The sequence below is a fragment of the Colletotrichum fioriniae genome (assembly GCF_027942845.1).
Source record: "Colletotrichum fioriniae strain IMI 355084 chromosome Unknown scaffold_2, whole genome shotgun sequence".
Classification (NCBI taxonomy): Eukaryota; Fungi; Ascomycota; class Sordariomycetes; order Glomerellales; family Glomerellaceae; genus Colletotrichum; species Colletotrichum fioriniae.
This window is the reverse complement of record NW_027076838.1, coordinates 1,418,317-1,446,275: the sequence shown is the minus strand read 5'-3', so window position 1 is coordinate 1,446,275 and position 27,959 is coordinate 1,418,317. Positions and strand designations below refer to the sequence as shown.

The window sequence follows — 27,959 nt, the reverse complement described above, 5'->3', positions numbered from 1 at the left end:
GGACGCACATGAACACCCACAACAATCAGACACCATTTCGTCCAGAAAACAACAACATGGGATGGTGTGGATGGGTGCCAGCAGAGACGACATAAAAGTAGAGACGCTAGCAGAACCGAGGCGCCGACGATAATGGCTCGGACATAAAATTTTTATCAGATCAGATTATCACGATAATCTATGAGGCCGGACCTAGTCCACTTTCATCTATTCAGTCTCTTTTCTCATCCACTCGCCATGCTACCGTCACCCATTACCCTACATTAGGCGCCCCACTGGCCCCCCTTGCCTGACGACTGCTGCTCCTCCCCACCGGCCCTTTTGTGCCCTCGTGTGGGTTTCTGCTGCGCGGCCTCGTGCCGCCGAAGCTCCTCGGGCACACGCGAGATGGAGCTCTTGGAGAGCATCTGCTTCAGGTCGTAGAAGAGGTCCGCATCCTCGTTGCCCAAGAATGTGATTGCAACACCACTCTTGCCCGCGCGACCCGTACGACCGATGCGATGCGTGTAGCTCTCGATGCTGGTCGCCATGTTGAAGTTGATGACGAGACTGACGTCGGGCACGTCGATACCTCTTCCTGCCAAATCTGTCGCCACGAGAACCTGTGTCTGCCCGTTGCGAACCGACGCCAGCGCCGCCTCTCTCTGCTCCTGCGTCTTGCTTCCGTGTAGCGTGACTGCAGAGTAGCCCATCTGTTTGACGTCTCGCGCAACAGCGTCGCAATTGCGCTTGATGTTGACGAATACGATGATAGGCGGGGCAAATTCCCCAGCGGCAAGGATCTCCTGCAGCCGCTTCTTTTTCTTGTCTTCGCCGGACACCATCTCGACCCGTTGCTCGACCGTATCGACGGCCTCGCCAGCATTACCGATCGTAACGATGGCTGGGCGCCGGAGATACTTTCTCGCAATCTTTTCGACAGTCGGCGGCATGGTGGCCGTGTACATCATCGTCTGTCTGTACCTGTCCCTGGCACCGAGATAGCTCTTCATCAACGTCGCATTTTCCGCATCATCCGTGTCGGGCTTCTCGTTGGTCACCGGGAGGGCATCGAGAATCTTGTTCACCGACTCCTCGAAACCGAGATCGATCATCCGATCTGCTTCATCCATGATGACGTAGCAGCATTGAGACAAGACAAGGACGCGTCTTTCGATGCAATCAACCAGACGACCGGGAGTTGCGACGATAATCTCGGCACCTTTGCCCAATGCATGCACCTGTTCCTCCATGGAGTGACCACCCACGATGCTGACAACGTTGAAGCCGAGCGGATCGGCGAATTTGTGCGCTTCCGTCTCAATTTGTTGAACCAGTTCACGCGTAGGCGCCAGGATCAAGGCGTACGCTCCGTCGTTTTTGTTGATTTCCGTTAGAGGCGGCAGATCCGAGATGTAGACCAGCAGCGGCAGAAGAAACGCTGCAGTTTTACCCGAACCAGTGACAGCCACACCGATGAGATCTCGAGCCTGCATCGCGATAGGAATAGCTGCTCTCTGAATGGGCGAAGGGTCCTTGTAGCCGACCCTGTCGACAATCTCCAGTAGCCTTCGTGGCAATCCTGACTCTTTCCAGCTGCGCATCGGGTTGGGGATGAGGCCGCCCTTTGTCGCAATGCCAAAGTCCTCCTTGAAAATTCTCCAGTCGCGTTCTCGCATGTCCTCGAGTGTCTTTTTCGACCAGTGCTTGCCCAGACCGGACCGATCTGCGCGCTCCTTTGCCTTCTCTCGTGCTTTGTAGAAGTCCTCCATGAACTGCTTTGCCCGCTGCTTTCCGAATTCACGGTCTCGCTCCTCGATCATCCTTGCCCTTCTTCTCGCAATCTCTTCGGCTTCTTCAGTGTACTCACCAGACAGACTGCCGAATGTGTAGGATTTTAGGGTTGTTGAGTTGGACTCGTACATCGGGTCGTTCTCAAGTGTGGTATCTTCTTCCGCGTCCCATTCGAACTTGAACTCCGTTGCCCTCTTGCGTTTCTTCTTTACCGAGAAGTTGGACTGCTTGTTCACCTCCGGGCCGAGATACCGGTTGCGCAGCAGGTCGGCCTCGATAGCTTCCGCCGTCTTCTTCTCCTTGCCGTCCTTTGTTGTCGTCTTTCGTTCTGGCTTTTCCCGCCCACGTCCTCCGGCGCCTCGACCATCCCTGCCATTTTCAGTGCCGTTCATGGCCTTGGGGCCGGTAGGCACTCTGCTTCCATATCCATTCTGTGCTCTGTTATCACCCATGCCGTTCGCTTCGGAAGCCCATTTTCTCTCGAGGTCTGCCTTCTTTTTCGCATCCTCCTCGGCTTTACGCTTGCGCTCTTCCTCTTCCTGCTTAGCCTTCTCTGCGGCCTGACGCTCTCGTTCCTTCTTGGGGATGAATCGTAGCTTCGATGATGCAGCGTCGGCAGCCTTCTTCTTCTTGAGAATCTCTTCGAGGTCCAAGGGAACCTTCTTCGCTTGGTTGCTGCTCATGTTCGGGTTTGTGTGGTATTTTTACAAACAGACACGGGAGAGGTTGCTGGCGACGATTTTCTTCGTTGCGATCGCCAGCCCAAGGTAGTAATCGAATGGCGGTGCGTATCAAGTATATGCCGAGATTGATGGAAATCCGCCGATGATGCGGGGTCTACGGTTTCACTATCCGCTCTGGGTGGAGCAAGTGAAAGGCTGGTAAGTTTTACCTCACAAAATCGTCGAGTGCCTGAGAGTTGGGGTGACGTCTGTTGACTGTGTAATACAGAAGTTGAAGATGGATGATTTATTTCAGATACCTCGAGAGAAGGCTGCGATTTGCGCCACAAGTAGAAAGGCGCCACACAAATGCGACCCAATCAGATCACTGAGTTTCCGGCAATTCTTTCCCAAGCTCCCACCCCTGTCAGTCGTATGCACGTACAGGGGTGGGTAAGGCTGGTCGCTCCCAAATTTATCCAGCGTATCGATTGAGAGAGCATCCCCGAACGGAAACTGACGAAGAGAAATCGCCCGACGAAACCCTCCACTCCCGTTCACGACGACGACCTGGCAATGCCACAGCGCTTGCAACAGAGGACATAAAGAAGACAGAGCCTCCCAACGAGCATCCCGAATCCACACACACAATGGCCGCCGCCGAGCAATACATCCAGCTGGCAAAGACGCTGCCGGCGCAGCTCCAGCGGTTCTTCGCCCGCTGGCCACCCGCCGCCATCCTGCCCCATAACGCGACGACACCCAAGACGGGCTTCCAGGAGATCACCCCGAACCCCTTCAAGTCGCAGAAGCACGCCGTCACGGGCAAGTGGCACGACCCCGTCTACTCCATGCGCCGCCAGGCCGAGATCGTCAAGCTCGCGCGCGAGCACGGCGTCGAGGAGCTGCTGCCCCCGACGGTCAAGGGCACCGAGTACAGGATCGCGCACCGCGTCGAGCACGGATTGAGGGTTAAGGGTACCGGTGTCGGGCAAAAGGTCAAAGGAAAGATTCACGAGAGGATGGTGCAGCCCAGGTATGTCTTTACACCCTACATTCGCAGTCGAGGAAACCTCTTTGGGCTCTTGCACCGTTGGTCAGATCAAAAGGAAATGCTAATCATGCGGCTGCAGAATGGAGAAGAGGAGAGCGGCTGTGTTGGCGATGCCGAAGCTCATCAAGGAGTGGAAGAAGGTAAGCTTTCAAAATCTCAAACAAATGCTTTTCTGGAGATGGTATACTGACATACTTGTACTAGGTTGGAAAGAAGAACTGGACAAGATTCCCCAAATAAGCGCTCTATTCGCACTTTTCACTTGCGCTGCGTCAATATCATAGACGATGTACATATACCATGTATTATCATGTATAAGAAACGAACTTCGATCAACTCCCGCCGTCTTGAACCCCCCTTCCCTTGGCGATATTTGGGGATTTCCCCACGTCTGGGCGTTGAGAGCAACATGTTGACCCCTCCACCACATATTCAGAAATCGGTGCATATTGACTTGAATTAATAGAAGAATTTGACATGAAAAGACTAGCTGCTGGTCACGTCTTGAAAGACTATTCCAGAAGTTCACTTTCGAGTCGTCTCCTCAACCACAAACCACTCACGTGATCCCCGCAGAAACAAGCTTCCCAAAAACTCCAATTCGCCAGGGAAATTTTCACTTACAATCCCAAAACGACAGCCCGCAACTCAAGCGGCCCTGTCCGCCGTTTTTCCGCTCTCACCCCCTTGGCCCAAAATGACTTCTTCATCCGCGGCTCCGGGACAAGGGCACACGCACTACACGATCCTGGGTATAAGTCGCAAACTCGTCCAGGAACAGTCGACCACGGCGGGTCCGCAGCAAATCATCAAACGGGCCTACCACCGCGCCCTCCTCCAAAACCACCCGGACAAATACCCGCAACTCGAGAGTAATCCTGCCACCAGCACGACGACCCGAGCACCATCATCTCATTCCTCTTCTACTGCTGCCTCCGCCACCTTTTCAATCGACCAAATCTCATCAGCCTACAAGATCCTCTCGGACCCAAAACAGAGGGCTGAATACGACCGCGCTCTGGACCTAGCACCAAACAACCAAGGTCTTCAGCGCGGCGACGGCGACGAGGAAAAGGCCTTCCGGACGGGTATCGAGGTCGTCGACCTTGACGACCTAGAAGTCGAAGAGCCTCCGTCAGACGATCTCGAGGCCGAGTGCTCCTGGTACCGCAGCTGCCGGTGCGGCAACCCGCGCGGCTTCCTCTTCACGGAGGCGGACCTGGAAGAGGCAGGCGAGAACGGGGAGCTGCTCGTCGGCTGTCAGGATTGTAGTCTTTGGATGAAGGTTCATTTTGCTGTGGTCTCGGATGATTGATAGAATCAAGGCGTCTTCAGACGAAGATGAAAATGAAATAAACAAAACAACAAATTTGAATAGACATCTTAATTACCAATCTAATATAATGAAATCATGCCCATCTTGTCGTCTCGTTCACTCGTATGTGTGGAAATGGGTAAGCGTCGACCGAATCGATTCCTCAGATGTGCTTTACGATGCGTCAGGCGCTCTCATGCTAAATGGTTTCGCCGCGCCATGATGAGTACCTTTTCCTTGGCAATCTCAACGCCGTGGCCAATATCTTTCTATCTGTCTAAAATCCTCTTCCAAATGAAACAAACAATCCCCCCTTCCCCCTGTGTTCAGCATTTCTGTCTTTGGTAATCGTCTCTTCAGCCAATCTCATTGGTCTGAGTTGCACTTCCAAATAGTTTGATAGTCTCGTACCTACTTCTCAGCCTGTATAACTTGATTCTTGGCCTCTTATGCTGGAATTTGATATATCAAATTTATTCTTCTACATGTCACTTCACTTCGAGGCCCTCGAGTTACCCCAATTTCATTTGTCGACCCAATTGGGTAGTTCCTGATGGTGTAGAACACTTTTCAACAAACATCCACCATCACCAGCTCAAAGTTAGATGACAGTATCAAGCAACTATGTCACACGATCTTCAAAACTGGTTTGCCGGATGTGCTTCTTTGAAAGCAATTTTAGTCTTTTTTTGTTGTTGTCCAGACGGCCTTGCATTAGAGTCTAAAAAAGCAAACGTGGAATCAACCTCCAAAATGCTCTTCTTTAGCCCCCAGCCAGCCCCGTGCTAGGAAAAATCAACCCCTTCACAATTCTTGTGTGTATTGCCTAAACGATGCCGATTCGCGAAAACGAAATCTCCAGTCCACACTCCGTAGACACCAGTCCACCCAAATCCGGCGATGAACGCAGGTTGCAGAATGCTACGAGACCTCTCACACCTTACTCAGCCTTGGGCTCCTCAGCGGCGGCAGCGGCCGGCGCCTCAGCGGAGGCACCCTCCTCCTTGGCGGCGGCGGGGGCCTCGGCAGTGCCTGACGCTGCGGGCTCAGCCTCAGAAGAGGTCCAGAGGGTCTGTAATTTGTGGTTAGCGGAATATCTTTGGCGTCTTTTTCCGAAATGACTTACCAGGTTGTCACGGAGAAGCTGCATGATGAGGGTAGAATCCTTGTAAGACTCCTCGCTAAGGGTGTCAAGCTCTGTAGAGTTGTCAGTGAATTGCACTTGCTTCAAGTAGACAATACGGACCGGCAATGGCATCATCGAAAGCCTGCTTGGCAAGGTGGCAAGCCTGGTCGGGGGCGTTCAGGATCTCGTAGTAGAAGACGGAGAAGTTCAGGGCGAGGCCGAGGCGGATAGGGTGAGTGGGAGGAAGCTCGGTCTGGGCAACCTCGGTGGCAGCCTTGTAAGCCTCGAGAGACTTGTCGGCAGAGTCCTTGCGGCGATCGCCAACGGCGAACTCGGCAAGGTAGCGGTGGTAGTCACCCTTCCTGTGGAGGTTGTCAGCATAACGCTCAACACCGAATCAGACGCGAACCCTTACATCTTGTGGTAGAAGACCTTGGACTCGCCAGACTTGGCAGAGGGGATAAGGTGGGCATCGAGGACGTCGAGAATGTCGTCGCAGATCTTAGCAAGCTCGGCCTCGATCTTCTGGCGGTACTCCTTGATAAGGCCAACCTGGGAAGAGTTGCCCTTGGACTCCTCCTTCTGCTCGATGGAGGTGACGATTCTCCACGAGGCACGGCGGGCACCGATGACGTTCTTGTAGGCAACGGACAGGAGGTTGCGCTCCTCGACAGTGAGGTCACGGTCCTCGGAGGCGACGATCTTCATGTTCTCAACCATCTCTGGACGCCCAGTCATCAGTATAATCCATCTTGTTCGATCGGAGACGGCCACATACCCTCGTAGCGCTCAGCCTGCTCAGCAAGCTTGGCCAAGTACACAGCATCATCCTGACCCATTGTGGCGGTTGGTATCTGGAACGTTGGCGTTGGTTAGCACGTGTGTCAGAAGACGAAGCCAAAACGGCGTTCCAAGTGTATCGTGAATGTCAAATTTGGACTAGACGGCAAATGGAGGCGCAAATTGGATTCAGAAGAGCGACAGTGGGAATTCAACGACGGAAGAACGAGTTGCAGCGTATGCGCCTCGCTGACCTCATGACTTGGCTTCGGCCCCCCGCTCCTGGTGGGGTTTTGCGCCTGACCGATCAAGATAGGGCGCGCAGTGTCGGTGAAGCTCTCAATCGATGCAGAAAGAGGAGCGGATGGCAGCTTCGTGAGGCGGTCGACGCAAATCGGCAACATGCGGTTGTTGGGAATCGGTGGAAGGAGATTGCGGCGAGGGATGCGATGACGACAGAGGGGGCACGGGGGGATGGGGGGAGGGGACCACGTACCTTGGTGCGATGTTTTGAGGTTGGCGGGGATGTTCGAGTGGAACGATGGATAAGTTGTCAATGGAAGATTCCCGTGTCGAGACTCGAGTTGGATCGGAGCAGGGGAAGGGAGCGTGACGAAGGGTAAATAGAGGCGGGTGTGGGCGGTTTTGCAAAGGTAGTGCAGAGTTTTGTGAAGTTGAGAAATGGATGAGACGAAAAGGTGATGGATTGAAATTGAGGAAGGGGGCTCTGGGCTGCACAATACGTGAGGTGGCCCAGGCAAGACAAGGTAAGGCGACTGGACTGACTGGGGAGAACACGCTGGGGCGGTAGGTAGACGTAAGGTAAGGTAGGCAGGAGGGGGGGTGGCTGCTGCCGCACCGACTGGACTGGACGGGAGCCGACTTGAGTGGTTGACTTCCTGCCAGGTTCCATGGGCACTGGGCAGGGACACACTGGGCTGGTGAGCCACGCTCTGGCCAGTCACGGTCGAGGGGCGTCTCAACCAATCCCCATCTGCGGCGTGCTAGCCCTGGAATGGCCGGCTCACGTGAATCATCCCGGGGTAGCGTTAGGTATCGCGGCTGTGCTCTGCGGCTGAGAGAGGCACCCCTCCAGAGTGGCAGAGCCCCCAAAGTCTTTCCAAACGTACGCATAACGCCTCTCCAGACTCCTCGTGCCTGCCTTATGTTACCAACCTGACTCTGCGACAGAAAGTGGGGGGTACACAGAGGTACATTCTCATGCCTCTTTCTGCTCCTTTCCTTGGGCCCAATTCCCCGGCGCCGGCGTGTTCTTTCCCCAGGGCACCGGGCCTCACTCCAATGAGGTCTTACTCTCTTATTGCTTGTGGAAGGCCTTGAATCCAGGTACGGACATGATCAAGGCACACACTGCCTAACATGCCATGCCACGAGCAACCTGGTTTCAATCCAAGGCGTGGAAGAAGATAACTTCGTAGACCAGCTCGCTGCTATTGACCTCTACTTACCTGTCCAGCTTCGAGCTTGCTACACCCAGATCATGTCACCTTGTTTGTTGTTACTTCACCTTCCATGGCCAAACTCTAGGCTCAGAGTTTCGATCAACTGGGTGATATACATACTGCATACTTACTCCAAATCATACAAGCTGCAAGTTGATGCGAGGCCAGACCCCTCTTCCGGTCTTCTCTCATCCCACCTCGTCTCTTCTTTTCATGCAATCGCCGAGCGGCCACCGTGCCCCCATTCGTCCTTTGAGTTCGGTCACTTGTTCCGTTGTTTGGTCACATGAGATTGCCCTGCCTGACCCAAAGGTCTTTGAAAGCAAAGCATCTTACCTCGCGTCAAGGTAGGTTGCATACTGCTGTTCGTAGCCGGGACCCCTTGAACCAAGAAGGTGTGTTTCCTCGGCTGCCGTTGCTTGTCTTGGCGGAGGGGTGGCCAGGAGAGTTGGGAAGAAAGAAACCGTCCTTTCCTCTTCTTCGCTAGGAGCCTGAAGCCATGAAGCCATCTCAGCTTTGGCCAAGGCAGCACTTACACACGCGGCGTACGGATTCTCTGTGGTCTGTAGAGGGCAGACGTTCTCCTCTCCACTAAAAAGGTACCTCGGGTTGCGAGACAAAGACGGAAGACGTCGCACCACAATGACTACAAACCCGCGGCACTCCATCGGTCGCCTTTGAAGCGACATATCTCCCGCATCTCTCTTCCACAGTCCCGGGGACCATCCCAGTCGAAAAAGGAGATTCAGCCTTGCCGAAGATAACAACAAGGGCTGATAAGGCTACGGCCTACGGAGTACCTACGGGCTTACGGATATCTGGAGAATGCAACCCACTGTGGGATAATGGACCCACGAGAATCATCGGAATGGATCTATGCGAGTCCCATTTTACGCATAAGCCATCTCGGAGCAACAACACCGGCAGACCGCACACAATTCGCAACTCTTGGTAATTAGGAGCTGAGAGGTTCTTGCAATTCAGTCCCAGCGAGAGGATAGCGTCTAGCATCTTTAATGGTGCCTAGGATATGGAAGCAAGATCTTGTGTTGCGTGTTGGTCGGGACGGGATTATGCGGATGCTCACAATCGCATCACAGCTCCATCGACTGCTTGGCCCATCTTGAGTCTTGCGTACAGCACATTGAGTCAGTATGATTTGGCCGCAAGCAGGTGGCCACCACTCAGTGGCCTGAGGAAAGCACACTCAGGCAATGGAAGCTCAGCGCTTCTCTCCGGTTCAGTGAGCCAAACCCAGCGAAGCCGAGAAATGCCGGCACGTCCATGTTAGCGAGATACCTCGCTCACACCGGGTATGACGTATCATATCCTCGTACCCCCATAGTCGGGTAAAGAAGGACAGACCGGAGTAAGCAAAAGCTCCCTCCCCCGACTAAGAAGTGACCAGGTACTCTGTAGTTTGACAGGATCAGATCATCCCTCCTCGTCCAATGAGCTCTCAGGCAGCATAGCAGGTAGCCCCCCCTTCCCCGAGTAGGAGCTATTCCAGGCATGACCAGCACCCAGATCCCCACAATCCAACCTATCACAAAACCCGTCCGACTTGCACCATCGTCATCGGCCAACTTGCTTCACTACAAAAACACAAAAACAACTCCAATTGGAACCCCTCGATACCCTTTTTTACAGAATCTCTTCCCCTCTTTCAAAATGATGCGCATCGCTGCTACTAAGGCCGCGGCCCGTCCCTTCACTCTCGCCTCGAGAGCTTGCTTCAGCACCACTGCTCGCACCATGAGCGAGGGCGACACTGGAGCTCCCTCCAAGTACGGAGGCGGGTAAGTCTTCGCTCCTCTCTCTCTCTCTCTCTCTCGCCGCCCACGCAAAATGCAGCTGTTCCCTGAACCGCTGTCATTATCGATAATGTTGAAACGCCAGGCTGCAATTGACAGCAAGCCCGCGATGATTTCAAAAAAGCTGACAAGTTGCCCAACACAGTGACGCCTTCCAGAAGCGCGAAAAGGCCAACGAGGATTACGCCATCCGCCAGCGCGAGAAGGAGAAGCTCCTCGAGCTCAAGAAGAAGCTCAGCGAGCAGCAGGCCCACCTCCAGCAGCTGTCTGACCACATGTTCGTCCACCTTCCACCTTTCCGCGCCTTTCTACCTTTTCCCCCTTCCAAATCCGCCCCCATCCGTGTGCAATGACGTCGCTTTCCACTCGGTTAATCTCTCAAAACTTTTGCTAACAATGGCCCCCAATACAGCGACGAGATCACCAAGAACCAGGGTGGCGAGAACAACTAAATTCAATACCAAAAGGATGTAATATCCCCCCGCTTCAGCGAGGAGGTCTTTTCAAAGCGATAATACCAAACATGGAGAGAGAGAAGAAAGGGCTTAGAGAAGAAGGCTGGACAAATGTACCAAATCTGGAAAGGGAAAGCAAGAGACTGATGATATTCCGCGCAGTTCGCTTAAAACGCGAAGCAAATGCCTGAAATTCGAAGCTTTTTCAATCTCATGTAAAACCATTTAAAAAAACAAACACCTGGTATTCACCCACGAGTCTATGCTACTGTACAACGTACTCTTTGTGTTGCTCAATGCACTACCACCTTTGCGGTGCCTAATCCATCCAACTCAACTCTTGCGGAGCGACCCATTTCTGTTCAGAATAGTCTGCCTCAAATTGAGCGATTAATGACAACCAAACCTCAAGATTCTGAGTTGTCTTTCATTGTTGCATTTCCTAGCCCCTGTCTCTCGTAACCTATGCTGCCTAGCAAAAAACAAACTCCACACGAGCCCTTTGCCGTGTGTCCTGATTCTCATCAACGCCGGCCCATGTAAGATCGATAAAAGCTCTCTGCGGCGTCATTCTCCGGCGCTCCGTATTGGCTGCTAAGGTTGTTGTTCGCCTTCTGCGCGGATGAGACCTTGGCCTGCAGAGATGCAGCGTTGGAGTCGATCCACTGGAGCTGGCCGAGATGGCCATTGAGAACGCGGACAATCTGGCTCAACTATAGATGAGGACGTTAGCTTTGCAGGTACAACATGGGTAAAAAAACCAAAAACCAGTATCACTTACGGGATCCTCAGGCTTGGTGCCCTTGCTAAGAGTACCTGAAATGTCGTTGATCTCCTTAACCATCTTCGACAGGTCTCTGCTCTTCTCGTCGAGGTTCTGCGTGAGTTTCTCGGCAAGCTTGTATGTCCGCTCACGCTCCTGGTCGGGTCCGGCAAGGGTCTCGCCCTGTCCCATCTGGCGGGAGAACATCTCCTTGACGTCGGCCTCGTAGCGGTTCAGCCAGTCCTCAAGTTCGTCCTGTTGGCTCTCGACGGCTTGAAGTTGGCGCTCAATCTCGTGGCTCGCCTTCTCGGCCTCGAACGTGTTGAGGTAGAGCTTCTGAATCTTCTCACCGTTGTCGACCAGGCCCAGATCCCAGTCGGCAACCTGGTTGGCGTAGTGCTTGAAGTCCTTCTGGTACTTGGACAAGTCAGAGGCCCACCGTGTAATGATGTCGTCCATGGACTTGTTCTTCAGGCGAGGAAGCTGGGATGTGGGGCCAGTGGTAGAGGCAGCGAGGGTATTTGAGTTGCCAGTTGTAGCAGATGTGGTGGCAGGCGTGGTGCCGTTCTGAGCTGATGTTCCAGCTGCCGGGGTAGCTGCTGGCTTGGCTCCGAACAGACCACCAGCTGATGCCGTTGTGCTGGGCGCGGCAGCTGATGTGGTTGTAGCGGCGGTAGTCGCAGTCGCCGCAGGGGTGGAAGCTGGCTGAGAGGTACCAGCAGCAGGAGTAGCTCCAAAGAGTCCTCCGCTCGCAGGCTTGCTCGCAGGTGTAGCTGTAGCTGCACCACCGAACAGTGACGAAGGAGCCGCTGCGGTGGTGGGAGTAGAGGCTGAGGGTGCAGCAGGTTTCGCACCACCAAAGAGACCTCCTGCACCTGCGCCAGCCTGTGTCGTAGCAGCTGCTGGCGTCGAAGATGTGTTGCCGCCAAACAGACCACCGGCAGGGGCCGCAGCTGGTGTTGAGGTGGTAGGAGTGGCAGGCTTTGCGCCGCCGAAGAGTCCACCACCGGCAGCGGGAGCAGCGGCAGGGGTGGAAGCCGGTTGTGCTGAGATAGTGGTAGCAGCGCCTTGGCCGAAAAGACCCCCGGAGCTAGGAGCGGCAGCAGCAGCGGGTTTCGAGCCTCCAAATAGACCACCGGCGGCAGCGGGTTGTTGTTGTGTCTGACCACCGAAAAGACCACCGGCACCGGCCGGCTGTGCTGTAGATGCGGCCTTGGACTGAGCCGCACCACCAAAGAGACCTCCGCTGGCGGCAGGTTGGGCAGTGGAAGCAGCCGAAGCCGGCGCGGCGCCGGCCGCAGCACCGAAGGGAGACGGCGCAGCAGATCCAGACGCCGCTGCAGCGCCAAACAGGCCCCCGGTAGCTGGCTTCTTGTCAGCAGGCGGAGCTCCAGCTGGTGTGGTAGATCCTCCTAGAGAGAACATAGGCTTCGCGGGAGTGGCTTGGGTTGCTGGAGCGCCAGCGGGGGTGCTTGAGGCGGCTTTGTTGCCAAACAGACCTCCAGCTGCGGCAGGAGCGGGTGTGGTTGACGAGCTCGCAGCGGCATTCTGACCGAACAAGCCTCCAGTGGGAGCAGGACTGGCGGTGCTTCCGCCGCCGAAGAGACCTCCAGCTGGCTTCGCCGCCGCACCTCCTCCGAAAAGGCCTCCTGACGGTGCGGCTGGTGTGCCGGCCGAGGCAGCGGCACCGCCACCAAAGAGCCCTCCAGTGGGTGTGGATGTGCTGGGTGTAGAAGCACCGGCTCCTCCAAACATGCCGCCAGATGCAGGAGTCGAAGAAGCACCGGCAGCGGGCTTGGCGCCAAAGAGACCTCCTCCAGCCGATCCGGGTGTTCCTGCAGCCGCGGCCGGCGTGCCACCGCCAAAGAGGCCGCCTGCTGGTTTCTGTGCAGTGTTCTGTCCGAAGAGACCTCCGCCCGAAGCTGGTGTGCTGGTGGTCGATCCAGCTGCCGCTCCTCCAGATCCAAGGTTGCCGAAGGAGAAGCTGGGAGTGCCGCCGGGGGCAGCAGCGCCGCCGAAGAGACCTCCGGATGCGGGAGCAGAGGTGGCCGGAGTCGAGCCGCTGTTCGACGTTGGCGTAGCTGTGTTACCGAAGCTGAAGGACATTGTGTGGAAGGTTCGTGAATCGATCGGGGTCTGTCGAGATGAAGCCTGACGGAGTCTCGCAAGCTAAATGCGGGCTTAGTACAGCGAGCTGATATCTAGACAATCGTGTGTCGTTTGGTTCAATGTCGTCGCATTGAGATGCGAATCGACCCCCTGAAGCTCTGTTGGTCGTCGATGAAGCAATCGGATCTGGCTCGTAGATATGCGCTGACTCGTTGCGACGTGTGGTTGCTACCGGTAGTTGGGGGGAGCTGCAACTGGTGTTGATGGTTGATAGCTTTTTTTTGTGATGCTCCAGCCTTTCAGGCCTTGCCTCCACGCGACTGGCGCGCTGCACCTGCCCAAAGACCCAGGACCAGGGACAGGTTGCCTATCAAGTACTAGCGCGATAATAACCGGGGTATGACCCACGTGATGCTTGGCGGGCGAGTCTAGAAGCTGCAAGAGGTGCTTGAGCCTTGATAGGTACCGTCTGCGAGCCTGCTTTTCTTATGCCACCCAGCCCAAGAGCCTGAAAAGTCGCTTCCATTCTTTCTGCTCGTCATTGTGCCAACAAGCCCTTGCCTCAGCCTGACTCCTTCAAAAGTTGCGGTTGCCCTCAAATTATCAAGTTGGGGATATCGTTCTTGCTAGTTGCTACCTACCTATACCTATTCGGCCCACACAGCTACGTATCCGCTAATCGACAGGCTCCCCCTCCACTGCCCACTCCTATTCTCTCCCACCATCGATAACTCCCCTAAGCTGCCTCAGCTTGTTGTAACCTCAAGAAACATTACCCTATTATTCCTACAGCTCTCAATTGGGCTCACAACGGAATCATGTCAGACGAAGAGGCTCTTTCACCGCCGAGACGGTCTGGAACTAGCGACCCTGGCGCACACGATCTGGGTAAGCAACCCCCACCCCTTGTCAATGTCTCCCTTGATGATCGTGCAGCCGTTTTTGTCTAACAATCTGCAGCCAACGCCTCCGACTCAGAAGATCACTTCTCCGATGCGCAATCTGCTCCCCTCAGCCCTGGAACGTCTCCGATTCCCAAAACCCGCGTAGAGAAAGTCGACGATGAACCGTCGTACGGCGAGGTCCCCGGAACGGAAGCGTACCGCTTGAGGGAGGGTGATGCTGAGCCGGACGAGATTGCTATCCAGGAGAAGAACAGCAGCGAGGCGTCGTCGACGGCAGACAGTGCGCCCAAGTCGCCAGTCATTCCCAAGACTGTCGTCGAGGAGGCCCCGGGCGATTCAGGGCCGCACTCAGAGGAGTTCTTGGAGAAGCGCAAGGCAGATGCCCCAGCCGACTTAGTTGTCAAGCCAGACGGCGAGACTGAGGAGGGTGGCAGTTCCGGTACGATGTAGAGATCCCTGAAATTCAAAGAGCACTTTGTCGTTGACCTGGCGTCATTCTTCGTAGATCTCCCCCCTGTATCACCTGCGCTGTCAACACCAAACTCGCCTCGTATGAAGCGGCAACCCTCCAAGACGGCACTCCCGTCTGCTCCGTCTAGCGCCGGCCTTACGCCGCCTCCCGATGCAGCTGATAACGATGACGAGGAAGGAGAGGACGCTGAAGGCGAAGACGAGGATGATGATGACTTTGGTGACGATTTCGACGACTTTGAAGAGGGGGCTGAAGCCGACGGTGACTTTGACGACTTTGAAGATGGATTCCAAGAACCCGAGTTCCAAGCTCCCGCTCCAGCTCTCGCGCCCAGCTTACCACAGGTACCAGCACTACCTTTCGTAAGCACATCGTTATCGAAATTTCTCATGACCTTTCTGACGCCTCAATCCAGGATATACCAGATTTTGACGGCTTAGACGGCGAAGACGTCCTACAAGCTGTCGACCCATACCTCAATACCCTCTTCCCCCCAGAGAGCTTAGACGTCAGCTCCCCGCCACCGTTGACGAAAGAAAACCCCATCTTCATCACACCGCGCAGTGCGTCACTGTGGTCGCAGCTGGTGGCACCTCCGCCGCTAGCTCCCCCAGATTGGATCCGCTCGCGAATCCGCCGTCTCTTCCTCGTCTCTCTAGGCGTGCCGGTCGATCTGGATGAGATCCTCCCAGCCTCCAAGCAAAAGAAGCTAGTGTTGCCCTCATTACAAGTCCCCTCCGGCTCGCCGCGGACATCATCAGATTCTCGGTCCGTATCACGGGTGCGGGCCGAGGCCAACGCGTCGTCGACGTCTGTCGACTCAAAAGGCAAACCAACGGCGTCATCCAAGAAGAAGGGACCGCCGCCGGTGCCGGACTTGGATCTCGTATCGGCCAAGCAGCTCTGCACGACGACGGACGAGGCCCTGAACGGCATGACGGACGACGAGCTCAAGGCGCACGTGGACCGGCTAAAGGCGATGGAGGGAACAGCCAAGGAGGTATTGGATTACTGGACCAAGAAGACGGATGAAAAGATAGGCGACAGAGAGGCATTTGAAGGCGTGATAGAAAACCTGGTCAAGCATGCACGCAAAGTCAGGAAATAGAAACTAATAGAAAAGTTAAAGGGGCTCATTCATCGTCCAGGCCTATCTATCAGCATACACCGTCTAGCTTTTCCTTGTACGTTGTTTTTCTTTCCCTCGCGAATCTCCGCCATCAAATGGGACCTGGAATCTTTGGACCTTCAAATTTCGCGAATTTCGAGTCTCTCTCTTCTGGTCATTTTGAATTTACGCGGTAAGTTGGTAACCTCGTTCATGTGCATTCATTACCCGCCTGGTACTCAAAAACTTTGCCGGATCCGCGCTCCCGCCCCTCCCATTCGGCTCTCTACCAGACTGACTGATTGTTTTTTAGACTCCTGTGATGCTGAAGAATGGGCTTTTGAGACTTTGTGTTTTTTGATTTGATTTGGGGCAGTTGTCGGTTTAAGACGAGCTGGGCTCGAGGGTGACACCGCTGTAGAAATGTTAGCTTCATTGTGCAATCTGATTGTGTGGAGTAACAAAGTGTGAACTTACGCAGCGATGGTGGCCCAACCAATCAGACGCCAATGCTTCTCAATACGACGGGACAGGGCGACCTTCTCGCCAATGTTTGTGCAGGCAGGGGAGGTGAGGACGAGCTTGGCGGCATCGTTCTTGATGGCGGCAACCTTGGCACCGGTGGACGTGGAACCAATGTTGACCATGATGACCTCGTTCTTGGTGAGCTTGGCGACCTTGGCCTGCTTGCCGTCGGCGGTGCGGACACCGAGGAGACGGCGCAGGAGGTAGAAGTTGACCTCGATCTCGCTGTAGATCTCGGGCAGGCGTCCCTTGAGACCCAGGACGAAACCGACGAGACGATCGGCTCTGCAGAGGGTGGGGTCGATGCGGGTACCGACACCGATGAGACCACCGGGGACGGCGTACTTGAGGTCGTTGAACTCGGAGTTGAGGGAGACGATTCTGCTGAAGATGGGAGTGCACTTGAGGGCACCCTTGTCGTCTCTCGTGACAATACCGGGACGGATCTCAATCTCGTCACCGAGCTTGAGGACACCGTGCAGAATAGAGCCACCAGCGACACCTCCCTTGAGGTCGTCAATTTCGGCACCGGGCTTGTTGACGTCGAAGGATCGAATGACGATCATGTGGGGGTCCTGGGTGAAGTCACGAGGGGGCACGGGGATGGTGTTGACGATGGCCTCGTTGACAGCGTCGATGTTGAACTTGAGCTGGGCAGAGATGGGGATAACGGGAGACTTTCCGGCAACGGTACCTCTGATGAACTTCAGGATGGACTGGTAGTGTTGCTGAGCGGCCTCCTCGCGCATAAGATCGACCTTGTTCTGGAGGATAATGATCTTGTCCAGCTTCATAATCTCAATAGCAGCCAAGTGCTCAGAGGTCTGGGGCTGGGGGCAGGTTTCGTTGCCAGCAATGAGCAGCAGGGCGGCGTCCATGACGGCGGCACCTGACAGCATGGTGCTCATGAGAATGTCGTGACCGGGGCAGTCGACGAAGCTAAGTGGAGATGTGGTATTAGCCGCGAGTCCTTGCGATTCACGATTCCGGGGTAAGCTCTCTCTCTGAGCCTCATTTACTTACGAAACGTGGCGCAATAATCTGTAGGTACCGCTGCAGCCCTCGCGCTCGCAAGGGGGGTCGACCTCCTTCTCACTCTTGTAACTCCTGAAGCATCCTGGCCGAGGGCACTCCTGGTTGTCGCACTGGTAGATCTTCGCGTTGGCGTAACCAAGCTTGATGGTAATGTTACGGATCAGTTCGTTCTTGAAACGGACGGTCTGAACGCCGGAGATAGCCTTGACGACGGTAGACTTTCCGTGGGCGACATGGCCGATGGTACCGATGTTGATTGTTGCTTGGCGAGCGATAATCTCGGGGGTGAGGGGGCTGAGGGTCTTGACGTCGAGGTCTTTGGGATCGGTTTGCGGGGGCAGAACAGGACGCTGAACTGTGATGTCGGCGGTGACGGGGTTGGAGGACTTCTTGAGGGCGGGCTTGAGAGTCTTCTCCTCGTTGAGCTCGGTCTGCTCCTCGACGGACTCGCCAGAGTCGGACTCCGACTCGATGTCGTCGTACTTGTTATCGCCGTTGGCAGACATTGTCGCGACGGGGTGTGGGTGGATGGCGGGGTAAATTCGTCTAGGTTGACTTGTGACGGGTCGGGGGACGTCGGACTTTTTTCTCGAAGTTAGATCGCCTGATGAGTGAACAGGTGATTAGGTGTAGGTATTCGACGGTACCGGAGAGGGAGGATGGGGCCTCTTGTTCGTGGGTTTCGTGACGTCGAGGTTGATCCGCGAAATTTGCTTCCGATGAGTAACAACCTGGAATTTACCTCGCTGAGGGTCGATTCGAATTCTGTGCTCAATGTCGGCGCTAACCCCTTTGGGACTGATAAGGTGATAAGTGCCCCGCCTGGCCTTTGCCCGCCCAACCCTGCTGCCCTCTCTAAGTTCCTACCTTACCTTGCCTTTCCTGCCTGGGGATAGAACGAAGCTGGTGACAGCATCATGCAAGTTGAGTCATACCTCAAAGCTTACATGTGCGACATGTCCTCTTGACCTTCTGCAAAAGTTCTCTGGTTGAAATGCTCATACTATCTTGTAAGGGGACCGTATTATCAATTACATGTGGAAAGGGAGGGTACGAGGTCCGTGATTACAACCAATAGACTACCTAGTGCTTGCAACGTCAATAGAAAGCCATTGCAAACCTTGTCTCGATCGGAACTTGAGCTTCATATGTTCTAGCAGCGTCAAGAGTTGACGTCAATCTTTGGTCGCGACAATCTAGATTAAGCGTGTGACGCTGCGAGAAATCCCGTTACCTGAGGTCTCAACGACTACTTATGTTAAATGACAATGTTATTACAATTTGTACCTTGAATATTGCAATAGTGGGATTGTTGAATATACGCAAATGTGGAGTTTTTTGTCTTATTGATCACCAATATTCATGAACGACTGTGGACTGTGAGGATAGGCTACCATGACCACTGGAAACTATTCAGCCAATAAATTACCGGTCGAGATGTTTACTATGAAAGACGACTCTCCGAATCGTGAACCTTCAATAACCCCAGATCATTAAGCCGGGGTGCCGGGCTACCTGGCTCCTCGAGGAGTCCCATGTCCGGTCATATTCACAGTACCGACATCCATCCCGCATCCCGTCATCCGGGACTCGAGCTCCGCCCTCCGCCATACAAGACCGAGATTTCCGTAGCCGCAAAGGAGCGAAACGCCCGGCGGTCCCTCACACCTACCAAGTCACGGCTCGAAGAAGTTGGGTAAAAATAGGCTGAGTAGACACCACCTCGAAGTTCCCTACCTATCTGTACATAAATCAAGGTAGCCCACCTCGTTGTGACTTTTGATCTGATTGGCCACATCTCCTAAAAATAGGTTTGGGAATGCGGGCTAAACTTGACTGCATTCTGTATTCTTACTCTATCACACTCTGTGATGGAGGGTTAAATGGATGGCGGCACGGATAATAAAAGTCGGCCCTCTTGATTCGCTTGGTTATTAGACGAGCAGCGGGAAGGGAAAGTGACGGCACACGGGCCATGCCTTACTTGCTGTAATCTCCCCTACCTACTACTCTGTAATTATCCATGCTGGCTGTAGCTCCTTCGCACCATCCACCTGCACAACAAGGACGATCGCTGACGGGGCTGACGGCTCTCTCATAATGGAAACTCTTCGGAATGAACTCATCAAGAAGGAAGCAACCTTACCCTTTTTTTTGCTTTTGCCTCTGTTTTGCCGCCACATCTGAGATTGCAAGGCAGTCCTTCTCTCAAGTGCACTTCTGGGCTCAGCGAGCTCCTGATCCTGCTTGTGTCCCAGTACTTCGGTCAAGCTTACGGATCTACGGATTCATTCTGCGATTCTCGGTTACTCAAGCGAAAGATGGCCAACGTGAGATTTTGGGCCCGGTAACAGCGGATGAGGGGGCGAAGTTGCGAGGAACGCATGCTGCTACTCCGTACATCTACCTATCCTACCTATATCACAAATGAGCAACCTACAGCACAGCCTGCATGCTTCATCACTCAACCACTCTCACCGAAGACTATAGGCAAGAGAGCAAACACACTTCCTCTGAGTCTGAAGGGAACAGGCAGTTGGATGGCCCCACCTTGAACTTCATTAGCGCCCGCGATCGTTGACCACGCCATAAGGAAGTCAAAAATCAAGCTCATTGTCCGACTCCCTGTCAGTGCCAGGAACAAGAAGAAAAAAAGCAGGAACTAAGAGACTCGGGTGACTCGAGCACAAAAGAATACACCAAAAAAAGGCCGCGCCATGCCACCTCGCCATAGCTACTGTGTTTGCTCATTCACCCAATTCTCCATCTCCCCGTCTTCTGCTTACCGCCCAGCCTGCATGTGGCTGGCAGACCATCACGCACTTTCGGTCGTTGATTGGTCACAACCCGTTGCGCCAACGTGCAAGCATGCGGCATTCGGAGGCGGCTGCACCATCTGAGCCTATCACAACTGCAGTTACTCGACAGGGGGGAGGCGGGCGGCAGCAAGGGTTCGAAGTTCGAACGTCGATTTGGGAGAGGAGTTGACGCCGGTGGTTGATCAAGGACCCGTGGATGTGAGCAAGGGTGGCCGCAAGCCTCTCTCCTCTTTCTAAACTTCCGTCCAACCACATCTTTGTCCTCCCATTGCTACTTCACCTGCCTCCTCTCAATTTGGATAGCCATGTCCAATCACCGGCCTTACGTGCATCGTCGAACCATGCGGATGCTACGACAAATGCCGCCAAGCTCCAGTGAGCCTTTGTCGAGGCGAAGAGGGCACGAGGGTCGGTAGAGAAGGGAGGAGGTAGGTATCTGGCCCTGTCTGTGAGCTGGAAAGGCCGGCCAGTCACTCTGGGAGATGGACGAGTGTGCATGCCCCGAGTCCTTGTCTCTCACTTACTCTATCTATCTCCCTCTCTTCCCCTCTCTTGAGGATGCCTATTTGGGGGTTGCTTTCAATATTCTATATTCGTCTGGGTGTTGAGAAATGCGCGCAACTCTTGGCTTGACAAATCTTCTCGCAGAGCCTTCGTCTCCTCGGTCTTCCATCTCTCTGCCTCTGAGTAGGAACACCGTCTCTGGTGTTTGACTGTTTAACACAATCCCATCATATCCCCATATATCCAGTAACCGCCGACTGATACAACAAGAAACTCACTACTATCAAAGTCTCCGCTCGGATCAGTGATCCGCGAGCTAGGAATAGGCGACTTTTGAAGTACAGAGTGAGTGAGAGAGTCTCGAAGCACCTGCCACCGAGCCAACCAAAGCTCGGCGCCACCTCGTCCACTCTCGTGGGCGTCTATTTCCATCACGACCGAATCGCCGGCCTGGAACTTTGGCCTCTCACCTATCAGAGCCCTGCTCAACTTCACGCCATCCTACCCTCCCACGCTACATGTAGGAATTCCCCCATTCCGCTTCGTCCCACTTACACCTCGCTGATCTGCCCGCCCCCATGCAGTCCAGCCCAGGTCCTGCAGTGCGTGAGAGGGCCTCTGCCTTGGGTCCCTCATCTGTTCGAGGTTGCCGGCGCCAATTCAAAACTACCTGCTCCCCCGAGTGACCGAATTGTTGGACCTCTATTTTCTCCCTTCCGACAGCTGGTCTCTCCGAAATCTGATTCCTATCGTGCTTCATTCTTCCTTTGATCACCGAAATCTGTTGCATGTCCCGAAGTCGGTCTTCCTGTTGGCGACCCATAGTCTAAGGGGCTCCTTTCCTATATACTAGACACGCTTCTCTTGCTGCCACCTTTCTTCGTCGTCCGGAACACAGTCACATACCACAGCCATGGCTTCCCAAGGTATGCCTTTGGTCGAGATTTAGTAATCTACTTAAACACTGTATGCTTACACTCTTGTGGCAGAAGATAGAAGGCGGCCTGCCGCCCTCAACCTCGCCCCGGCCCGATCAGCATCCACAGACTCATCCTCCTCAGACTCATCACTCAAGCCTCCTCGCACTCCTCGCTTCGCAGAGGCAACATCAGTTCATTCTCCCGTCGACGGCGTACGGTCACCGTTCGCAGACCCCGTCAGATCAGAAGTGCCTCAGTCCCAGCCTGGAGATATCGGGTTCGGTTACATCAACAACAGCGGCGGCAATCGCGAGTCCGTCGCCGTTCCCATGACTCCCAGATCACCGCTCAAGAGCGCCATGAGGGTGCCCGGAACACCAGCGAGGAAGATTGTCGAGAACCCGCTCAGCCCGACTTTCCGTGAGGAGGATATCTTAGAGAAGCGTGAAGCGGCAACCGATAAGGAGCAAGCACGCGACTTGGTATGTGTGCTCTTGGTCTAACTGAAGCTCTATAATACTAACTTTGGCTGTGTAGAAAATCAAGACCCGCGTCCGTATGGCAAAGTTCGCCCTTCGTGGTGTTAGCTTTAGCTGCAGTTTGATCATCATCTCCATGCTTGCCGCCTCTTTCCAAATCTTCAACGCTACCAAGCGTCTCCCTGCCCAGAGCGGTCTGCCATCATGGGCTGAAGGAACCGCCATCTGGCCCCAGGTCCTGGTTATTACTAGTAAGTCGAGGCTTCAGATCTTAAGTCTTTGCCATCTTCTAACAATGTCCGCAGTGTCTTCCATCTCCCTTGCTGTCTGCATCGGTGTCCTCCTCGCCTATTGCCGCGGCGGCCACCAACGTGCCGAGAAGGTAGCAACCTACTACACCCTCTTCGCTATCGGCTGGTTCATCCTCTCTATGGTCATGTGGGCCATCGCCGCCGGCCTCTTCCAGTCGAGCCGCAGCAACGGTGGCGGCAAGGACATGTGGGGCTGGTCGTGCAAAGAGAACAAGCGCGCCGAGGTCTTTGGCGAAAAGGTCGACTACGCCCTCATCTGCCGCCTCCAGAACTGGGCCCTCATCTGCATGGTCATCGAGATCGTCATCGACGTCATCTGCGTCCTGCTCTACAGCATCGTCTTCTACCGCTACTACACCAAGCGCCGCCTCCACAAGTCCATGGACATGCGCGACCGCGCCCGCTCCGACCTCTATCTCGCCCAGCTCCGCTCCCAGTCCGCCCCCAACACCCCCGGCCTCAAGTCCCCCGGCCTCTACTCCCAGTACGCCCTGTCCCCCCGCCACCCGGACAAGACCTTCGAGAGCCTGTCCCGCATCGAGGAGGCCGGCGCTTCGCCCTTCACCCCCGGCACCCGCTTCGTCGAGCCCGAGTCCAGCTTTGGCAAGCCCAAGCCCGCCTTCCAGCTCCAGGCGCCCCCGACAAAGGCGCGCGCGGCGACCAAGCCTGGACAGGAGGCGTACACTCCCACTTCGCCCGAGGGTCCCGGCCCCGCGTTCCCCTTCCAGCAGCAGCAGCAGCAGCCGTCATTCCACCAGGAGCAGCCTCAAGCTCAGCAACACGCCCCCATGGCTGCGGACGAACCCGTCTACGACGCTGTGCCAATCCCCGGCGCCTACGCCGACGCGCCTGTCAAGAGCCCGCCGCCACACCAATACTCCTTTGGCCAAGCAAGATAAGAAAGACAAAAAAATGGACGAGTAAAAGGAGGCATGTTGGAAAGAAAGAAGCGGTGTGATGATCGTGAGGACGAGTGAAAGAACGTCAAAGCCTGCGTGTTTGTTCCGAAAGGAACAACTTTTTAAACCTTTTTTCTTTGTATTCAGCTGAGCTGGCTTTTTTGAACAACCACAAGACCCCCTACCCCCTTACGCCTTTCTTCCTCTCTCTCTCTCTCTCTCTCTCTTTTGACAGGATTTTTACTTTTATATACCATTCTGGGCGTTGGGAAAGGAGGGAAATCTCAAAGAACAGGGTCAAAGACTTCGAACCTTTGTTGCAATTTTTGGGACAGGGGGATATATTTATTCCGGTGGTTTATAGCAGTAATTTCAAACCCAAAACAAACTGTACAATTTGGAATCAGACTCGACTCTTTCCCTCGCTTTTCTACGTGACTATGGTTTGTACGTTCGTCAATCCTTCCTCCGAGTCATTGGTGTAAGTCGCGGCGGACCCCCGGGCCCCATTTTACATACCAGGTCTTTCGTGCCCTCGGAGAACCCCTCATCCACCCCATCCACCACAACCCCACGAAGAAATCCCACAAATCCAACACGGTATGAACCACCTCGTCGCTGTTCACGATCACCAATCTTTCCAAGCCTGCCCGGCTAGCTCAATCGGTAGAGCGTGAGACTCTTAATCTCAAGGTTGTGGGTTCGACCCGTAAGCGCCATTGCCTGTCCTATAGATATTCCATCTGAATAGCATCACTAACATTAACCAGCCACGTCGGGCTCAATTCCCGTCCGCGATTGACGCAACTTCTTTTTTTTCCTCTTTTCCCCTCATCTTTGACCTTGAAACTTGTCTCGGGGGTTGTTGACTTTGATCCTCCTCGTTGTTGCCCTAGTTTGATCCTAGAGGCAAATCTAGACTTTTATGTAAGTGGCGTGCTAAGATGTAGTGATGGAAAACCAGCGATGGTGGAGGAATGATGTATGACATGTAGGTACTATTGTGGTGGAAACGTCATGAGTATCAAACTCCCCTCAGCCGAGAAAGCATCACTGGATGTGACTTATACACAGCCTTCTACCATCGCTCGCACTCTCGCCTTGCCTCAGCCTATAAAGACGGACGGGGAGGCTATCGGAACATTTCCATTGAACTCTTGGACTTGAAGAAACAAAAAAGAAAAACCGAGGTCTGAGCTACGAATGTTGGGCAAACACTAGTACTATAGTAAAACGAAGAAACTCAAGAAATCAAGACATGGTACGTATATTGCTACCAGCTCTTATATATCCAACTCGAGCTGCCTCTCCCAAAGCTAAGTAGGAAAGTTCATTTAAATCATGGTCTCGTAAATGTCGTGAAGATGACAAAAATGCAGACACCCATGCGATGCTTCCCTGATGTGCCCCCTGTCAGTATTTCTATCCAACTCCATGCTTCGTTCGTAAGTACGCGAAAAGAAATCGAATTTCCTTCAAGCACGACAATCGCGGTTTCTAGCCTTTCCCATCCTCAAGACAAAATATGGAGAGATGCGTAAGTCACCCAATGAATTCTGTGCACAGCAGAGGCTCCCATGGCTCTCCCGTAACCCATACCTTTTCCATGAGTACTCTCGCCTTGTGAACCTATTTAAAAATAAGAGTCAGCTCAACGCTCACCACTCATGACATCTTTCTCCTTAGCAAGCTTTTAGCCACGGGAACAGTCAAACATACCTGCGTCATCCCATTCCTCTCCACGCTCCGAAACCGCTCCAATATCTTACTCCTCTGCGGCCCCTCCAGCGCATGACATCCAGCCGTAAACATGGGAAACAAGAACCCCGTCTCCGCTGACCCGCCAGGCGCAATGCCCTCCAAGCACGCCACGATCCCGGCCACCGGTCCCTGGACGTCCTCGTGGCCGGACGGCTTACCCAGGACGCGCCTATGTAGGTGCACAAGCCCAGCCCAGTGGAACGCCTCGTTCAAAAGGACCATCTCCTCCTTGTTACCCTGTCCCTCGAGCTCGACCTCGACGCTGTTGTCCTGGCCTACGCTTCGGCTCTGGCTCTGTGTGGTGATGGTGGTGATTTGTCTGCACGGGCGTGACGTCTGCGCCATGCTCCATAGAAGCTCCTGCTCCAATAGCTGGGCCCGCTCGATACAAGCCGCGTTCGGATACCAGACAGGTTGCGCTGAGGAACTGCTCAGCGCGAATCGCTGCTCGTCGCAGCGGCGCGCCAGCTCTGCGATCTGGGCTAGGATCTGGACACAGCGCGTAGTGAACCCCATGACGCAGTCAATCTTATCCTGGCTGACGCCAGGATTGTGAACCTTATACTCGAGCAGCCAGAACCTCGAAGAATCCGCGTCGGGCACACCACCGCCGCTCAAGCTCCCCAGGACATCCAAGTATGTGAACCAGCTCCACAGAAAGGCACACGCACCATCCTCCTGCAGACCGTTCTCGGTGGTCCTTCGCAGGTCCGCCAGCCGCCTCCACATCAGCGTTCGGGCCAGGTTGAGGTGGCGCTGCCAGGGAATGTCATACCCGAATGCGGTGGGCGATATGATCTCTAGCGAGGCGAGCATGATGGCGGTGGCGAGGCTCGTGTTGGATATAATTTTGTCCCTGTCGTTGAGGGCCTGCCGCAGGGCTGGAAAGATGTCTTGCACCCAGATTGCTATCCTCATCTGCGGTTCCTTCTTTCCGAGAAGTCTTGATCTATGGGCGGCTGTGACGAGGTCGTTAAACCAGTACGATGGAGCACGCGTGAGAAATAATTACCAGAGTATGCCAGGAGTAAGCTGAGTAGGTGGTCGTTACCGACAGCCATTTTCGGCAGAATCGTACAAAAGGGATTGGATTTGGGGTTGTCGTACGGTACGAGGACTACCTCTTAGTCAGTAGGCTTGATGGTGGGAACTATGGAAACCCTTACCCCTGGCCGTATGGTTCAAAAAGTGATGCTGTCGTGTGAATGTTATTTCATGACTGTAGGTAATAAGATGGTGGGGCTACGTACGAAGTACTGTGTATCAAAGTCATCAGTGTCATCTAAACATCTACTTGAAGATCCAAAGTCTGACTTACAAGGAGATTCATAGGATTTTCTCGAAGCCTTCTATCGTTCAGCCTTGAACCGTTCAATGCTAGTAGAGACTCACTTGGCAGGAATGGGCTCAATGCTTCGCGGTATCCATATCGGAATTGGCTGGCCATAGTACCAGACCCCTGGCATCGTGCCATTGATGGTCTCGGATTGTTGGGAATAGGATCCACCACCCACAGATTGGAGGAAGTACCCAGAATGTCTCGTAGAAGATGCTATTGGAGATATGGATCCCGCGTCATCATTCTGGGCAATGTCAGCGTCTGGAATGCCAAGATCGAAGCCGTAAAATGTAGCCTCTTCTGATAGCTCCTGTTTGCATCCAGGGTTGAACAGAGGCGGACCAAATGGTTGAATCATTCCCTTGTTTACATCATGCACAACGCGGGGAGATCTCGAGAGCAGATAGTTCACAGACAGTCGACTATCTTCTGGAGACGCCGGCGAAGGCAGGCTCAAGATAGGCGATCTCATCTCATCGTCAGATTTGATCACCAACGAGACGGGCGTCAAGGGAGAACCGATCGGCGTTGAATTGGCGCCCGAGCGGAAGAAAGACGTGGGAGGACTTTTCCCGATTAGAGAAATTGGCGAAGACATGAGGTCGAACTGGCTCAATGGATCCGGTTTATCTGTCTCGGCGAGAGATTTGGACCTCTTGTATAATCTCTGTGAAGCGTTTGCAGTCGCGGGAACGATTCGACGGAGGCTCGATGTCGAGGAGTGGCCTCGTACATTGTGGTTTGGGGCACTGCGCGGCGGAGCAAAAGGAGCGCCACTCTGGTGCTGGATCGATCGGGAGGACGTGTTCTGAGATTGACCCAAGTAGTCATCACGGGCCTCTAGCTGTTCAAGCTTTCTCTTCCCTGTCTCAAAGCTGACGGGAGCAGTGAGGACGCGTTTCGCTAAAGGCTTCGGATCTGAATCCTGAGTCGGGTTGCTAATGGTAAACGTATGATTGAACAGCGGTCGTTCAGTGTGAAAGGAATCTTTAGATGGCTGGGCGGTCCCTGTCAGTGTTCCCAAAGAAAAAGATCTCTTCGTTCGACGGCCCTCCCAGTTTAGTCGCACACTATAATCGCAAGGCTCCCCAGTGCGTTGGCAACTGTGTATGTATGTTAGCCTTCCACTGACTGTAGTCTCTCACGCAAGCAGTGTTCCAAAGTCAACATCACTTATATACAGATATAACGAACTTGATACACGTTGGGTGCTCCTCACCACATTTCACTTTCCGAGCTTTGCACGGCCTGTGGGCATATTAGTTGAATACGATAGTTCGACTGAAAGCAAGCCATATACATCAATGCTACAGAGCATTATGAACTTACCAACAACCATTTCGGCTTCGACGTTTCGGCTCCGGCGCCCCTGGCTTCTTCGGACGTGGCATACTGGATCGGATACCTCGATCCTGGCAATGGAGAAAGGGACGAGCCGAACCGAAAGGGGCGGGGTCGAGGCAGGTTGATTGGCTAGTTCATGCTACGCGAACATGCAGCGCAGGTACGGAATCCAGAGGCCTGCGTCTATGAAATTCCCTCTGAGATGGTTGAGCGCACAGTCTTCA

The 27,959-nt window shown here is 54.2% G+C and overlaps 11 protein-coding genes and 1 non-coding gene across 12 annotated transcripts; 7 read left to right on the top strand and 5 right to left on the bottom strand.

Moving 5' to 3' along the window:
- Window positions 1–263: 263 nt before the first annotated feature.
- On the bottom strand, window positions 264–2,456 carry PRP28 (mRNA splicing protein prp28; the record flags this gene model as incomplete). Its single annotated transcript, XM_053187753.2, has 1 exon — window positions 264–2,456. One exon carries the CDS (start codon window positions 2,454–2,456, stop codon window positions 264–266), a length of 2,193 nt encoding a protein of 730 aa, XP_053055257.1.
- Window positions 2,457–3,085: 629 nt separating this feature from the next.
- N0V96_002210 (mitochondrial 54S ribosomal protein mL59) lies at window positions 3,086–3,729 on the top strand (the record flags this gene model as incomplete). The annotated part of the gene is made up of 3 exons (XM_053187754.1): window positions 3,086–3,471; window positions 3,569–3,629; window positions 3,694–3,729. The coding sequence occupies 3 exons, from the start codon at window positions 3,086–3,088 to the stop codon at window positions 3,727–3,729; spliced, it is 483 nt and encodes a 160-aa protein (XP_053055258.1).
- A 457-nt stretch (window positions 3,730–4,186) lies between these two features.
- On the top strand, window positions 4,187–4,804 carry DPH4 (Diphthamide biosynthesis protein 4; the record flags this gene model as incomplete). The annotated part of the gene is made up of 1 exon (XM_053187755.2): window positions 4,187–4,804. One exon carries the CDS (start codon window positions 4,187–4,189, stop codon window positions 4,802–4,804), a length of 618 nt encoding a protein of 205 aa, XP_053055259.2.
- A 940-nt stretch (window positions 4,805–5,744) lies between these two features.
- On the bottom strand, window positions 5,745–6,769 carry BMH1 (14-3-3 protein; the record flags this gene model as incomplete). Its single annotated transcript, XM_053187756.1, has 5 exons — window positions 5,745–5,876; window positions 5,931–6,001; window positions 6,051–6,292; window positions 6,346–6,652; window positions 6,709–6,769. 5 exons carry the CDS (start codon window positions 6,767–6,769, stop codon window positions 5,745–5,747), a joined length of 813 nt encoding a protein of 270 aa, XP_053055260.1.
- A 3,075-nt stretch (window positions 6,770–9,844) lies between these two features.
- On the top strand, window positions 9,845–10,439 carry INH1 (ATPase inhibitor; the record flags this gene model as incomplete). The annotated part of the gene is made up of 3 exons (XM_053187757.1): window positions 9,845–9,972; window positions 10,133–10,264; window positions 10,400–10,439. The coding sequence occupies 3 exons, from the start codon at window positions 9,845–9,847 to the stop codon at window positions 10,437–10,439; spliced, it is 300 nt and encodes a 99-aa protein (XP_053055261.1).
- A 527-nt stretch (window positions 10,440–10,966) lies between these two features.
- NSP1 (FG-nucleoporin nsp1) lies at window positions 10,967–13,311 on the bottom strand (the record flags this gene model as incomplete). Its single annotated transcript, XM_053187758.2, has 2 exons — window positions 10,967–11,155; window positions 11,224–13,311. The coding sequence occupies 2 exons, from the start codon at window positions 13,309–13,311 to the stop codon at window positions 10,967–10,969; spliced, it is 2,277 nt and encodes a 758-aa protein (XP_053055262.2).
- Window positions 13,312–14,132: 821 nt separating this feature from the next.
- On the top strand, window positions 14,133–14,669 carry N0V96_002205 (uncharacterized protein; the record flags this gene model as incomplete). The annotated part of the gene is made up of 2 exons (XM_053187759.2): window positions 14,133–14,202; window positions 14,275–14,669. 2 exons carry the CDS (start codon window positions 14,133–14,135, stop codon window positions 14,667–14,669), a joined length of 465 nt encoding a protein of 154 aa, XP_053055263.2.
- A 102-nt stretch (window positions 14,670–14,771) lies between these two features.
- On the top strand, window positions 14,772–15,799 carry N0V96_002204 (uncharacterized protein; the record flags this gene model as incomplete). The annotated part of the gene is made up of 2 exons (XM_065756465.1): window positions 14,772–15,053; window positions 15,107–15,799. 2 exons carry the CDS (start codon window positions 14,772–14,774, stop codon window positions 15,797–15,799), a joined length of 975 nt encoding a protein of 324 aa, XP_065614834.1.
- Window positions 15,800–16,183: 384 nt separating this feature from the next.
- GCD11 (eukaryotic translation initiation factor 2 subunit gamma) lies at window positions 16,184–17,865 on the bottom strand (the record flags this gene model as incomplete). Its single annotated transcript, XM_053187760.1, has 3 exons — window positions 16,184–16,214; window positions 16,277–17,263; window positions 17,348–17,865. The coding sequence occupies 3 exons, from the start codon at window positions 17,863–17,865 to the stop codon at window positions 16,184–16,186; spliced, it is 1,536 nt and encodes a 511-aa protein (XP_053055264.1).
- A 3,730-nt stretch (window positions 17,866–21,595) lies between these two features.
- Window positions 21,596–23,291, top strand: N0V96_002202 (uncharacterized protein; the record flags this gene model as incomplete). The annotated part of the gene is made up of 4 exons (XM_053187761.2): window positions 21,596–21,608; window positions 21,672–22,084; window positions 22,140–22,332; window positions 22,387–23,291. The coding sequence occupies 4 exons, from the start codon at window positions 21,596–21,598 to the stop codon at window positions 23,289–23,291; spliced, it is 1,524 nt and encodes a 507-aa protein (XP_053055265.1).
- Window positions 23,292–23,943: 652 nt separating this feature from the next.
- Window positions 23,944–24,010, top strand: N0V96_002201. The gene has a single exon. It is a non-coding gene; the product is annotated as a tRNA-Lys (tRNA).
- Window positions 24,011–24,956: 946 nt separating this feature from the next.
- On the bottom strand, window positions 24,957–26,113 carry cyp15_2 (Peptidyl-prolyl cis-trans isomerase cyp15; the record flags this gene model as incomplete). The annotated part of the gene is made up of 2 exons (XM_053187762.2): window positions 24,957–26,011; window positions 26,065–26,113. 2 exons carry the CDS (start codon window positions 26,111–26,113, stop codon window positions 24,957–24,959), a joined length of 1,104 nt encoding a protein of 367 aa, XP_053055266.2.
- Window positions 26,114–27,959: the final 1,846 nt, after the last annotated feature.